Source organism: Aythya ferina (genome assembly GCF_964211825.1).
Source record: "Aythya ferina genome assembly, chromosome: 8".
Lineage (NCBI taxonomy): Eukaryota > Metazoa > Chordata > Aves > Anseriformes > Anatidae > Aythya > Aythya ferina.
Window position 1 is genome coordinate 10,045,478 of NC_140304.1, and position 13,995 is coordinate 10,059,472.

General features: G+C 49.2%; 1 protein-coding gene across 2 annotated transcripts in view; it reads left to right on the plus strand.

Moving 5' to 3' along the window:
• RGS4 (regulator of G protein signaling 4) overlaps nt 1-13,736 on the plus strand; it is a 31,794-nt gene extending 18,058 nt beyond the window's left edge. The window contains exons 1-5 of one of the 2 annotated variants that reach the window (XM_084528177.1): nt 7,019-7,468; nt 9,478-9,582; nt 10,480-10,541; nt 11,292-11,458; nt 11,994-13,262. In XM_084528177.1, the coding sequence (XP_084384303.1) occupies nt 7,425-7,468; nt 9,478-9,582; nt 10,480-10,541; nt 11,292-11,458; nt 11,994-12,245 (630 nt within the window). In that variant the 5' untranslated portion in view covers nt 7,019-7,424 and the 3' untranslated portion in view covers nt 12,246-13,262. Of the gene's footprint in view, nt 1-7,018; nt 7,469-9,477; nt 9,583-10,479; nt 10,542-11,291; nt 11,459-11,993 lie in introns of those variants that run through there. The other variant, XM_084528176.1, reaches the window with a different exon arrangement.
• The last annotated feature ends 259 nt before the right edge of the window (nt 13,737-13,995 follow it).

Sequence of the window (13,995 nt, forward strand, 5' to 3'; positions counted from 1 at the left end):
TTTTCAGTAAGAGAGGGAGAGAACTAGCAACGTCCAGGGAGGTTTTGCTGGTTTGGGGGCATCTGGTGCTTCTCCATAAAAAGGCTGAGTCTGTGTCTGATATCCTTTCCGTGTGGGGCTAGCCCTTGAAATTGGGCTGAGGATCATAATCTGATGTGAGAATTTTGTGGGCGAAGTTTAGCTGGACTGACTGGAACTGCAGCATTGTTTAAAAAAATAAAAATAAAAAAGGCAAAAAACAAGGCAACACAATATGTCAGTGCTGCCCTCACCAGAGGCTTGCAATTTCCAGTGATGCACAAATAAGATAAACACTCCATGCTTACGGAATATTGAGCGCTTTGTACATGATAGCAGCCAATTTATGCCACAATAACGCTGAGCAGCACAACTCCCTTCGGAGCCACACTGGTCTTCAGAGCTAGCTTGTCTCTGCAGCGATCAGAAGCAGTACCTTGGATCTGAACACACATGATCCAAGAGAATTTGGGTCCAAAATATACCTTCCTGGGTCTACCTCTGAGAATACCCAGGGCAGCATCTCCTTCGGCACTTGCATTATATCCTTTGTACCACAGGTCCCCTGTGGCTGGCAGTTTAAGGACGGCTTTGCCAGGTTCCTGTTGTGTAGTCCAGAGGGATATTGATCCCTGACAGTCCCAGCATGATTAGTCGGTTGTTATTTGTCTGCACTGCACCTTGCTTTACATGCAGAGCTTGATGCAGTCCCAGCAGGCCTCCTTCCCTGGCTTCCTCCCAAACCTGGGCAGCTCGGTGATGCCCCAGCCCTAGGGAAATACTCTGGGCTTGTCGCCTCCAGTGACTGGCAGCGTGGCATCCTGCAGGAGTTTCTCTGGGGTGGCAGGGCATTGTTGGCACTCACACGTGCCTTAGTGCTGCCAAAGCCTCTGGTCCTGCACCCTCAGCTCCATTATTCCTCTGGACAAGGCCTGGCATTGACCCCGGTATCTGCAAGACGTGGGAGCTCTCCCCAGCAGTGGTGAAGCAGTGCAGGCATCAAGCAAGGGACAGAGGAAGCTTGTTTTAATATCTCTGGGCACGTGGACTGCTCTTGGCCACAAGTGCCAAGGCACTGCTGTGGAAACTGCATTTCTTCCTGGCATCTCTTAATTTATTTATATTATATTTTAATCACTCCATTTAGAGACTGTACCCTGTGGAAGTTTCTGAGCAATCCTGTGTTAGAAGAGCCAGTTATTGGTGCTAGAGGCTTGATTCGAAACAGGTGCAAAGCCCCTATTTTTCTTCCTGTGGTTAAACTGATTTTCAGGTGAAGCACCAAAGTGCATGTGTGCCTTGGACGTCAGGTTGCAGGAGTCCTGCCAGCTGAGCCAGGAACTGCCATCCTTAGCATCCCGTCAGCGTGCAGAGCAGCAGATGGGCAAATGCTGCTTCAGAAGAGACAGAAAGATCTCAGCCACATGCATTCTGCTGAGAAGTTCAGAAGGACAAAGTGTAACAACAGGACTGTTGGTTTCTTCTTTGCAAAAAGCAGGCATTTCTAAATGATGAAGCATTAAATGTTGTCACTCAGCGAGGAGCCGTGAGCGTCAGCTGCTGGGCACAGCTGAGCACCACGTGCCACAGGTTGTGGCACACAGCCCTGTCTCTGCTTTTTTTTTTCTGTGGCACAGTGAGTTCAGGTCTGCTTGGCTTTACAGCCTGCTGTAACACACATTTTGAACAGCAAGAGGTCCTGGCAAAGCAGAGCTCACTGGGCAGTGATTGTTTTCCAGTAGTCTTTGCTTGCCTGTTATGCACTGTACGCCTTTCTGTGCAGTCAGCCTCCTCAGCAAGTGACATTTTCCCAGCGTTGTAATTCCGCGGTTGTGCTACTCCGCATGTTTACTACTTGTGATTTCATTCTGTCTGATTCACCTCCAAGCCGCAGGTCAAAGAACTCCAGGCTGGGATCAGCCCGTTTTTTTCAGTGCATTCTCCTTTGACCATTTCCTTTTTGTGATTTCTCAGCTCCCTGCCCGGCACGCCTCAGGGCCAGCGGATCCACTGAATACCTGGCACCTTCCAGAATTGCCCTCCAGGCTGGGGCCACATCAGGCTGGGCTTACAGTGCTTTTGTATGGATGCTCTTTCTCTGCTGCAGGTGCTTGTCCTTGCTTTTGTGTTTCTTTAGCCTACAGTCATGGTATTCTGCAACCCCACCCGCGGACTTGTCAGGCATCACCTTTTAAATAACCAGCATACCCTTGAGGCAGGCACTGACAGATGCTCCTTGCTTCCAAGCTGCCTTTTGTGAGCAGGCTCCCAGCATTAAACAACTAAACTGTGACCAGAGCAGTAAGCAACATGCTTTGGATGCTGAGCCATGACCCCACAGATAAAACGACCCCTGGGCTTTGCCCTCCTGAACAAAGCTGTAGCCTTTGTTCCCTGGCATGGGCCTTTGTGCCGTGGCAGCTCGAATCCTGCTCAGCTGCCACTGCAATTTCACATCTTTCACATCCTGTAACTTCACATCTTTTAGCAATCGTCTAGGCAGAAGGTACCTCAGCCACATTTAAAAGTTGGGCTTTATAAAGCTGTGGAAAAGAAGTCCCTGCACAGCTGGGTTGCTAAGGCGCAGAAGGAGCGAGGAGTGTTTCAGCTGTGCACTGTACGTAAAGGAGTTGATGCTCTACATTTCTGACGCATCCACCCTCCTCCTGCCTCGCTTTCTGCCGCCTCCTCCCCGTACCTTAGGGCACTTTCAGGTGAAGCGGTCGGCCCACGAGTGAGGAGTACATAAACCACTGTCTTTTTATCTCCTGTGCTGATATTGTCCATCTCTGCTCCTGTCTCGATAGGGGATTTCCCAGTAAGGATACAGCAAGTGTGTCCCTGCCTGGGGACTGCACTAAGATTCTTGGAAGAATAGGCTGAAGAGCGCTCAGGACCAAAAATGGTCATTTTTAATACGTTTCAGCATAAAAGGAGACCGGAGGAAAGCCATCCTGTAAGAGGTGGTAAGCTATATCGTTATAGAGCTATTAACCTTTGGATTGGTGCAGGAACACTATTAGTATGGATGAGAGCAGGCTCATTTGAAAAGGAGGTGATATAATTGATACCAGCTAACATGATTTAATGGAAAAATAGGCTTTTTCCAACAAAGCTAATGATGCTTTTCAGAGGCACTTGTGGTGGTGAAAGATTTATAAATGAATCTGACTTGCTATCAATATTTGGGTTAAAATATCATAAAATCCATATTAAATGGACTAAAGTTGGGTAAATGAGACATTTCAATGTGTTTTTAGTATTGGGAAAGCATCAGTGAATAGGCACATGTTGGCTGGGTTTGTGGTCCAGTGTTACTCAAAATGTTCTTAGTGATTAAGAGGGAATGTTTAAGGGGCTGTTAATCAAAATGGATGATGAGATAGAGATATGGGAAACTGGAAGGCAAATTACTCAAATTGGAGCTTTTTCTATTGTCTGATGTCCAGAAACAAGAACAATAGTCAGACAAAAAAAGCTATTTCATTAGCAAACCCAAACCAGGAGAAAAAAGTCCATTTGGGCTAAACAAAATTCTTCCTCTGATACAAGGTTAAATATTTTATTTTGATTTTTCTCGGCTTTCTTAGTGTAGTAACGTAAGTAGGCAACTCAAAAGCTGAGGGTTGAAGCCAAAACACAAAGGATCAGGAATTTGCAGGCACTTAGAAGTGACAAAAATCTGGTAATGTGGGTGCACAGGCAAGTAGAAAATACTTGAGAGTATGGGAAAATTGTCTGAGTTGTGTCATAGAAATTATGTGAAGATGGGGTTAGGTGACCTGCTTCTTGAATACGCTAGCATCCACAGAGCATCACTTCAGAGAGGAGCAGGCTCGGCAAGGAACTGCAACAACAAATCGAAGCTGCTTTGCCTTTACAGTTCATCTTCACCTTAGACAAGGAAAGCCAAAAGGTGACCGGGTCAGGCTGGAGACCCATACACATGCCTGCAGCAGCTCTGTGTGTGTGAGCAGCGAGCTGCCCGTGTGGCAGCACGGTGAGTCAGCCACCCCTGGTGCCAGGGCTAATTTGGGAACAGACGCTTTCCCTTCAGAGCCTGCCTCTGGGCCTGTTGCGAGGCTCATGGCACTGGCCATGCATGAAGTCAGGCAGCGCGTTGCAGAGACATGGGAAAGAATTATTTCCTCCCTGCACTGTGGAATGCCATTTCTGGGAATCCCTCTGCAGGCCAGGGGACACAGTGGAGACAAATTTGGCCTTTATGTGCCTCTTCTACAGGTCAGGCCACAGCAGAACCCCAGGGCAGGACATACGGCTGCCTGCAGGGCCATGCGCAGACATGTACTGATTCATCCCAACTCAGACCCAAACATGAAGACCCAAATGCCCAGGGAAGAAGGCAGCAGCAGCAGCAGAGGCTCTGTATGGCAGCACATCCTCACAATACCCATGTCATGCCCTTCTCTGTTTTCAGTGACACAAGGCAGCCATCACCCCTGCGTGCTCCTCCAGCCCACAGCGTGCTGCTCTGAGAGGGGAAGGGGCCGAGGTGGGAAAGCCTTGTGCTGTCTGGAGGGCAACAGCCTGCAGTAGCTTGTCTCTGGGCAATGACCACCGAAATAGCACTCCTCGTGCTCCCTGCCTCCTCCCACGGCCGGCGGCTGTGAGCCGAGGGCCGGATCCCACACGCGCTTGTGCACGGGGGCGGGCGAGCATGTGTGTGAACTGTTCCCTAGCAATGGGGATGAGGGGGAAAGCTCTGTTTAATGTCTCTGTCTCTAGCTGCATCTCCCAGGCCACTGTGAGGAATTTCTTGGCATTTACTTCATGCTCTTCAGTTTGTTTCCCTCTTTCGACTGCGTGATGTTTCAAGGCCGCAGCGGTATTTGTCAGGGACGTATTGGCCGGGGTGCCCCCCACCCCCAGCCTTGCACACCCCCAGCCCATCCTCACTGCTGATTTCTCCATAATTCTCTGCCCACAGGTGAATTGAGCCAGACATAAGCACTGGCCTGAGCTGCTGCTTTCCTAACTTGCAGGGAAACGTTTTTGGTGTTAAATACAGCCCTGTCAGTGCCCTGGGAGAAAAGGCCTGCGTGTGGAGGGTAGGAATAAGAGATGGAAGGGGCTATTTTTCACTGGGTACCAGCTGGAGTGGCTAAGATGATATTAAACTGCAACAGCTGGGGAACACAGCTTAAAAGAGAAGCAGTATACAAACCCAAACTCCTCACAGGGGGAATGGACCGAACAAATGTGTGTTGATGAACTGGAAAAGTCAAAATTTCAAACACTGCAGTTCTGGGAGTCTGTATACCAAGTCCTGGGAGGATGGTTTTGACTGCAAATTGCTTAATTCTTAATTGCTGTCCATTGAGAGAGCAGTGTTAGAAAATTCTTATTATTCTCACAGCCTTCTCACACAGAAATGAGGGTATCCAGCAGGTGAGTTCATGTTGACAACACCATCAGTCCTTTGAATGTCAGTAGAACTGCACAGCCAAGGTACTTACAATCCACAGAGAAGGGTGAGATTCCAAAATTCCTGAGCACACCAAATTGCAGAGAAAATGCAGAATTTCTGTGTTCTGCACACGTTCCCTGTTCTAGCAAGCAAGCAGCCTGTTGGCAGCTTCCTGAGCCAGAAGCTAAAGTCTCATGCCAACAGCAGTAGTATCTTACAAGTGTGAGATAAAAAACAGTTAATTATTTAATTTGCTTAATTAATTAAGAAAATTCTCCTTGGCTATATTCTGCTCTTTGGTGTCTCTTCTCCCCAAACAGGAGACATCAGAGAGCTTTGGCACCAACTCTGGCAGTGTTCAGTCGCTTCCTACAGATCCATTCAGATCAGGTTTTACAGTGCCTTGCCCTAGAGCTAACTTTTAGTCCAAAGAGTGCAGGAACTGCAAACCCCAGGACTAGCAACCAGATGGTCACATTAGTACAAAGGCAGTTTAAAGTTTATTAGAGCATTGCCTTTCGGCACAGTTAACGAACTGATGGGATGCAGTATGCCAAGGCAGGTAAACTCATCCAGCATTTGGGTCTTCCATGCTGCTGGCTGTAGGCATGGGAGAGAAAAACTCACCTTAAATCTTTTGCAGGTTACAGGCAAAGTATTTAAAGATTTCTGGAAAGAGGGATCCCAACAGTGGGTAACATGGGCAGACAGCCTGCTGCTAAACTGAAGCTTCTTTGTTTTACATCAGGAGCAGACTTTGTGCATGATGGTGCATGATACCCTCTTATGATGGTACAGGCTGTGCTGAGCAGCAACTCAATAAATTCAGCCAATTCCCTCTCTTCAGAGGAGTGCTTTCAGCCTGCATCTGGCTTCTGCGCCCTGCTAGGACTGAGGATAAGCTGCATAGCTGGAGTCACTCTGCTCTCCTTTGGGACTAACCAGAGTCAGGCAGTGCAGTCACCGCCAAACATCCCCATAACCAAGTGTTTCATGGGTTCATCCATTAGCGCATAGTAGCCTCAACACTGCCAGAAAGCCCTCTCTGAGGAGACACCATTATTCCTATTGTTTTAATGAATCATCTTCCCTTGGGTACCCAGATACTCCCGAGTACCTAGGCCTGGCTTTGGATTAGGGGCAAATGGAGAAGTAAAGCACTAGTGGTACCCATGGATGTAAGGCAGTCATGTTCTTAACTTCCCATCTTTTCTTCCTGCATGTGTGTGAGCTGTCCTTACATATAAATGTGCTGGGACACGCTAACTCATTTTGCATTTCAGTAGTGATGTGCCCCGCAGACCTTTCCTTTCAGCCTCACCAACGGCATATATCCCCGTGCCTCTAGACCAGATTGGACAGCTTCATCTGCCTGGGTAGTTCCCTGGTGAATTTACATTCCTGTTTCCTTGGAGCCCCAGTTTCTGTATTTGTTGAGACTATGCGAACATTTTGTGCTTAAAATACTTGCCCCTTATTTTCCCTAGGTTGATTTAAATAGGAAAATGAAAAGAGGAGCTGACAAAGCTCACCACACTTCTCAGAACTGATTCTCTGACCCTTTTCACTGTCTGTGCCCCTCTGAAATCTCCCCAACCTTTCATCTGCACCATTCCACCTTTTGCAATAGGGGAAAGCCCCTGGAGCTTTTTCCATCCTTTTAAAAGAATCCACCTCTGCAGCCAGACACTGAGCTTCATTTCTGGTAAGGTTTTCAGTCCCACTCAGCCCTTTGTCTCAGCTTATACGTCAGCCTCTTCCTCTTGGGTGGGCAGAAAGGGGACGGTTGCTGCTGCTGTGCTGGCTGCTGACTGGGTCACCGAGTGCTGCTGGGCTGGCTGGGCTAGGCTATAAAACACAGCAGAGCTGGAGCAGCTGGCTCAGAGAGCAGACTGAATCCTGCAGCCAGCAAAGGACCTGCACGCAGCCTCTGCGTTGTTATTTTTCCCTGGAATACAGAACCAACCTTGGGAGCAAGATGTGCAAGGGACTCGCTGCGCTGCCAGCCACTTGCTTAAAAAGGTACCGTTTATTTTTGGGACTCTGTTGTGGGCTCATTTGTCTGGCAATACAGGGGTTTATGCACGTCGTGTCTGAAAAAGAAGTGGCAGATTTGGCTGTGAATCTTTTGCAAGATTAGATACAAATGTTTGTTTGCAAGTTTCTTCTGTTAGTCAGAACCAGAATCGCGTAAAGGTTTTGTAGCGAACAATGGGGACTCTAAACCCGTCCTCCCTATCAGCAAACCAAGCAGCTCACAGCACTGCCACAGCTTGATATTCCTGTCAGCTGCTTCTGCTGCAAGCTTTGCACCCTTTTCTCCTTTGAACCCTTTTTCTCTGGTGAATTTTCTTGTCTTGATTTCTGTGAGGGGGAAGCGAGGCAGACAAGATTCAACAAAAATCGAGGGTCATCCCTCAAAACCCAGCCCAAATGCAGAAGGCAAGCATGGCAGGACCAGGCAGCGCGGGGCAGGTGTGGGGTCAGGCTGTACCCCCACAAACATGACTTGGGCTCAGTGTGGGGCTATGCCCTGCAGTGTGTGGCACCATCCAGGCATCTCCGTGCTGGCAGAGCCGTCTGACAGCAAGCTCCTCGGGCTTCTGCCCAGGCGCTGAGCAGTGGTGGAGGGCTGGGAAGGTACAAGCTGAGATTCACCCTGCGCTCATCGGGGGGAAAAAGCTCCCCGTGGTGGCTTTGAAAACAAACCATACCAACACCCTTCTCCCCCAGTTCGAAGGAAACATTGACAGGAAAAATAAATAGCAAAAATGTAAAGAAACGAAGTGCACATCTTTTATCCACCTCTGTCCAGGAATCCCCAGAGAATCTCCATGTCTTAGAAAGCTGCAGGCAGCGGTGCCTTGTTTCCTTCTGCTGCCTCCTTCCCGCAGACCAGAGGGGTCCAATTCTGGGGGTGCCCTGAGAGGCAGCACATCAGGCACCGCCGAGCATCCCGTTACTGCCAGAGGTGCCGGGGTGTTTGCCCTGGTCGCTCTTCTCCACGGAAGAAGTTATGAGTTTCTTCCACTCTCAGCCTGCGCCATAGAAAGAGGGCTGACTGCTCACGCTGCTAAGACGGCATTTATGAGCAGGAGCAGGCAGTGAGATAAGATAGGGCCGGGAATGCTGACAGTGCTCTGACTGGCAGGCCGAGCAGCTACTGCAGCTCAGCCCCACAGCACGTTCCCCTGCTCTTTTCTAGGCTCTGATCTGAGCAGGAGGAGGAAAATTTCCTGCTTCTGCTATCATTACACCTTGAGGCAAGCCAGGGCGTGTGCCCCTCAGCAAGCAAGGGTGGTTTACCTACGCCCTCATCCTTAAACTGAATGGAAATCCAGAGAGATGCTGAAGGCAATCCCAGCTGCATATTTAGGTTGTGCACTCAGCCAACACTTGTCCTGAGCACGCCGAATAGCAGAATAAAATTAAGCTCACATCCTTGTAGGAGCTTGCTGTAGGGCAAGGGAGCAACTTGCAGTCAGCGTGGGCTGGTTGTGGTGAAGCTCCTGGCTCACCCCTGGTCTCAGCACTGATCCTGCCCCTGGCTCTTTGCTTCCTTTCCTTCCCTCCGAGTCACACTGGCTGCCTGGTGGGGTGGCAAGGAGGGAGATAACAAGGGCTGCAGGGAAGGATCAGTAAGCATTTAAGAACCAGACACCGGCTAGCTGGGCAAATCAATTCAGGGAGAAGTGTGTGACACATTTACCCAGCAGCAATACCTTCCTATCACAATGTTTTACCTGAACAGCAGTAAACCAGCAGCTCCTCCGCCTTTGCCAGACCTCCCTCCAGGCTGACGACCTTCTCAGCAATAAGCTTGTGCTGTTGAAGGTGGCAAATGAACTCCCTGACTTTGCTGTATTTGTTTAGCACTGAAATATGCACTGTGAGGAGTGAGAAGTCAGGGCTGTGACCTGCGTTTGTGTGACCGAACAATGCTGAACAAGCGAGCTGCGGGCGAGGAGGCTGCAGAGGGAGTTGTAATCCATTACCTTCACTTCATGGCATTCCTGAATTGTTTCTTTCAGTGCCAAAGACATGAAGCATCGCCTGGGTGTCCTGCTGCAGAAGTCAGACTCCTGTGACTACAGCTCTTCCCAGGGCAAGAAGGAGAAAGTGTCTCCGAGCCAGAGGTAAGAGCAGATGCTGCCTTGCAGCTAAGCAAAGGCTGGCTGCAATGTGGTGTTTACTCCCGCACTGAGCTGAACTCATTTGCATTTCTACTGCTGCTTTTTATTACCTCCCAAATGCCTCTGTGTTTGAATCCAGCCTGTCAATAGTCCTCAAGTACTGATAGTCCCCTTCCAAGGAGAAGGTGGGACTGGAGACTTCCAGAGGTTTCTTTCTGCCAGCGTTTCTGATTCAGGATGCACGTGCACATTGAAAGGCTCCTGCAGTCTCCTGCACAGGGCAATAAGACCACCCCAAGACCCAGTATGGCTTGATACATTTCAGTATCAGACACGCTGGTTCTTTGAGTTGGATTTGTGTAATGGTCACACAGAAATATCGGCACAGAAAACAGACCTGCCAGCTAGCACAGCTCTCACGGAGCTGCAAGGAGATGTCCTTTGCAAGGAGGACTCCAAAGGCCAAGATATGCTCTTGGAATAGATCAGCCCTAGGATATGCTGGTATGATGAGCGGAACAAACACGGGAAGTGCAAACATGGTTTATATTTCCCAGGTTCTTCCCTTCCATGTATCTAGTGCTTCTCTGACAGGTTAAAGAAATCAGCTCTTTGGAGTTCACTGATAGGACCTGTAAATGTGATCCCAGGTCCATCCCTGAGCAGCAGATGCAGCCAGTCATAAAATAATCATAAAGTCAACAATTTTTACAGGAAAATTCCCTTCCAGACCATGGCTGGTGAGGGAGATTGCAAACTGGGATTTCTGTAGGTTGGATCTGAGATCCTACAAAAGGAGGTCTACAAGAAATATTTGTCAGGGAGTGTAGTGACAGGACAAGGGGTAATGTTTTCAAACCATTTATAATTCTTTGTGTTTCTCTCTTTGTGTCCTGATAGGGTTAGCCAAGAGGAAGTCAAAAAGTGGGCAGAGTCTTTGGAAAACTTGATCCATCATGACAGTAAGTAAAGCGTGTGCTTCTGCTGGTGATGTTGAGTGTTTTGCCTGCAGTGTGCTTTGCAGTCCCCAGGGGAAGTGTGGGATTTTGCCTTTTGTCTTTTAGCAGCGCACACAGTGGCTCCTTTGGGAAGGGCGGTGATCTGTTTCTCAGATCCAAGGGACGATCCTGCTGTATCATGAGTGGGGCTTTGGCCTGCTGCTGAGCAGTCCCTTTTGTGAGGGCAACTGTTTTAGCCCTGTGCAAGCCTATTTTAGGAGCGGCAAGACTGCAGCACACAGTTAACACTGGGTTAAACAAGAGCCAGAAAGTGGAGAAACTTCTTGCAAGCTGAGCCCATGGGAGACTTTATCTTCTTGTTGGTCCCAGACTACACCGATGCCCTTGAGGTTTCCCTCACGCCGTTCCCATGGCCCGAGAGCCTGCAGCGTGTGCTAGCTGTCTCCTCGGGGCCCGCTGGGAACACACGGCTTGCTTGTGTTGTCCTGGCTGAGCCACTGGAGGTCACGGTGTGGGAGGCAGCTGAGGACCCATGTGTGACATCCCTGTGGGGTCTGCATGAATCCCAGCCTCCTTTGGCTTGCATGAGCTATTGCTGTAGAAGCAGGGGCTGTTGCCAGCTGCCAGGGGCAGGGGACTTGTTCATTCAGCTCTGGAAAGGAGAATCCAGACTTGCTGTTTGCCGAGGCTCTGGGTTTCACAGGTGTGACTAACTCTCTTCCCTGTTTTGTTTTTCCTCTAAATGATCTGTAGGAGGACTGGCTGCCTTCCGTGCTTTTCTCAAATCTGAGTACAGTGAGGAAAACATCGATTTCTGGGTCAGTTGTGAGGAGTACAAGAAAACCAAGTCGCCAGCCAAGCTCAGCCCCAAAGCCAGGAAGATCTATGACGAATTCATCTCTGTGCAGGCAACAAAAGAGGTGTGTACACAGAACATCGCTTGGGCATAGGTATCACCCTAAATCCTGAAACAGGCCAGAAGCACAGGGAAGTAGAAGTTTGGTAGAGTCACGAGAGATGAAGGGTGCTGCTTAGCAAGTAAACGGTGTCATTTTTATTGCCTTAATGTTTAACTTGGATAGAGAGGAAGTGTGTTTGATGATGTGGCCATCCCACATGCACACTCAAATGGGAGAAGCCCAAGAGGTCTGTGATTGCCAGTGTTCCAGCTGCTCCCACAAAATTGCTTGAGTTTTCTGTCTGGCTGCACCCCAGAGGAACATGTGTCAGTCTGCACTGACAGCTCGTCTGGCAGCAGAGATGCGTTGGTATCCAGCTGCACAGATTCTGTGAAGGCTGCAGGGTGTCTGTCAGACAGTCATTTCAGACCACTGCCCATCAAGGACAGATTAAGCACATTTGGTGGAGTTGGGAGGCACTTGGATTTTTTTCCCTTATAATTTCTAACCATTTCTGGGACAGGTTCCATTTATGCTGTCCCTTTGGCCCACACAGGTGAACCTGGATTCATGCACAAGGGAGAAAACGAGCCACAATATGCTGGAGCCTACGCTTTCCTGTTTTGATGAGGCTCAGAGAAAAATATTCACCCTCATGGAGAAGGATTCGTACCGCCGTTTCCTCAAGTCCCCCTACTACCTGGACTTGGTCAGCCCACCTGGTGCTGGCTGCGGGCCTGAAAGCTGCCAAAGAACCCACTCCCACTCCTTAGACTGCAACTCCAACATCATCTCTCAGTGTGCCTGAACCTGCAGCAAGGCCAGGAGCAGGCTGGGCAGGCAAGGAAATACTTGGCAGCAAAAGCATTCATTGGCATGAAGCAACAGAGCTGTCTTCAGTAGCTGTCTAACGTCCCAGTTGTGTCCCATGTCATGCAACAGCCAGCATTTGTAACCCAAGCCAGGCTCAGTTTGTGTAGCAAACCCTCCTCTGACTCCACCTGCGTAGGAGCCCTGGGGTCTGATGTGAAAGCTGGGCGAAATCATCGCGTGCCCGCGGTGTCTGACGAGCACCAAGCCCGGCAGGGCAGGAGCAGTAGGGAAGGGAAGGGAAGGGGCAGACACTTTTGAGCCCAGCACTGACCACAAAGGGACCAGTCCTGCCAGGCTGCAGTGCGACACCTAGCAAGGGGCAGGGGAAGCCAAGGGAAGTGGCAGGGACTGAGATCTCCCCTTTCTAACCAGCAGCAGCTTCAGTGAAAAAGACTTGGTCTGGTCCTTAGCTGTTCATATAGCTCCCAGATATTTCGGCTTTCAGTAGTATCTGCTCAGAGCTCGGGCTGTGCTGCATTACAGCGATCAGACGTGCGAGAAGCTCCTACTCCTTCTTGGAGACCAGAACTTTTCAGACTAGCAGACAGCCTGCTGTGGTCATTACAGCCCAAATTGCATGAAAGCTCTCCCCTCAGCTGCTTTTCTCTCTGTAGCATCTAGTTGCAGCTGGCCAAGGATCTTTTCTAGGGCTGTACAGAGCTATTATTTTACAGGCAGTTCATTATTTCAAGCATATTTATATCCGTCGTGCTCCCAGACTAATAACACCATCCTGACACCGTAGCTGAGCAGAACAGGAACAGGTTCCTTTTCCCAGACTGACACTTGTACATTACCAACTGGGAGTGCCATCTGAGTTCAGTTTTGCCTGCCCCGACTTGTATGAAGCAGTTTGTGATGGGATAGGACCACTACCACAACAGCGGAGGAGGAAAGGCCCTGCTTGGGAGTATTTCAGAAAAAATAAATAAATAAAATGTTACGTATTTGAGTTTGTGATTGAGTAATTGCATTACTCACTTTGTCCTGAAGGTGGTATGAGGAATATGCTGGCCTTGTTACTGCTCCTGGGTTGGCGATCGTGCTCTCCCCTTGGCCTTTCTCTAGCTGGAAATTGCTTCTCTGACAGCCGTGCGTTCCTTACTCTGCATCCCAGTCTAGAGATGTTCCCACACTGGGGTTTTGCTGTGGCAGGGGAGGGCTGTGGTTCTCCAGTAGGTGCTCTGAGGTCCACAAAGAAGCGTCTCCTCTAACATTTGCTTTATTTTGTATTTATTAGTGTGCTGACACATACCACCCTGCATGTTCAGCTGCAAGATGGAGAGGCTTGCTAAAACTCTGAACATAGCTGAGCATGTGGCTATGTTTTATTTTCCCCTGGTACTGGGAACTCTTGATAACTTGCCAAGATGTATTGATATTTAAATAATGATGAACACATTCTAAATAAAAAACGTTTGCATTAGTCTCTTCTAAAGTGCCATTGTGTGAACCAAGGACTGCGTGGTGATGCAATTCATTGACTAAGGTTCCTCTAAAATTAGTCTTTTGTAACTGCTTTCACTCAGATTGTTTTAAATCACGGGATGGTGAAACAGCCATTATACCCCTCAGCTGTGCTCTTCTGCAGAGGAACCCACCCCTCAGCCCTGCGAGCCTGGGGCTGTGGGGATCCTGGTCTTTTCGGGGTCCATGCTGTGCCTGGCGGGGAGCAACCATCCTCA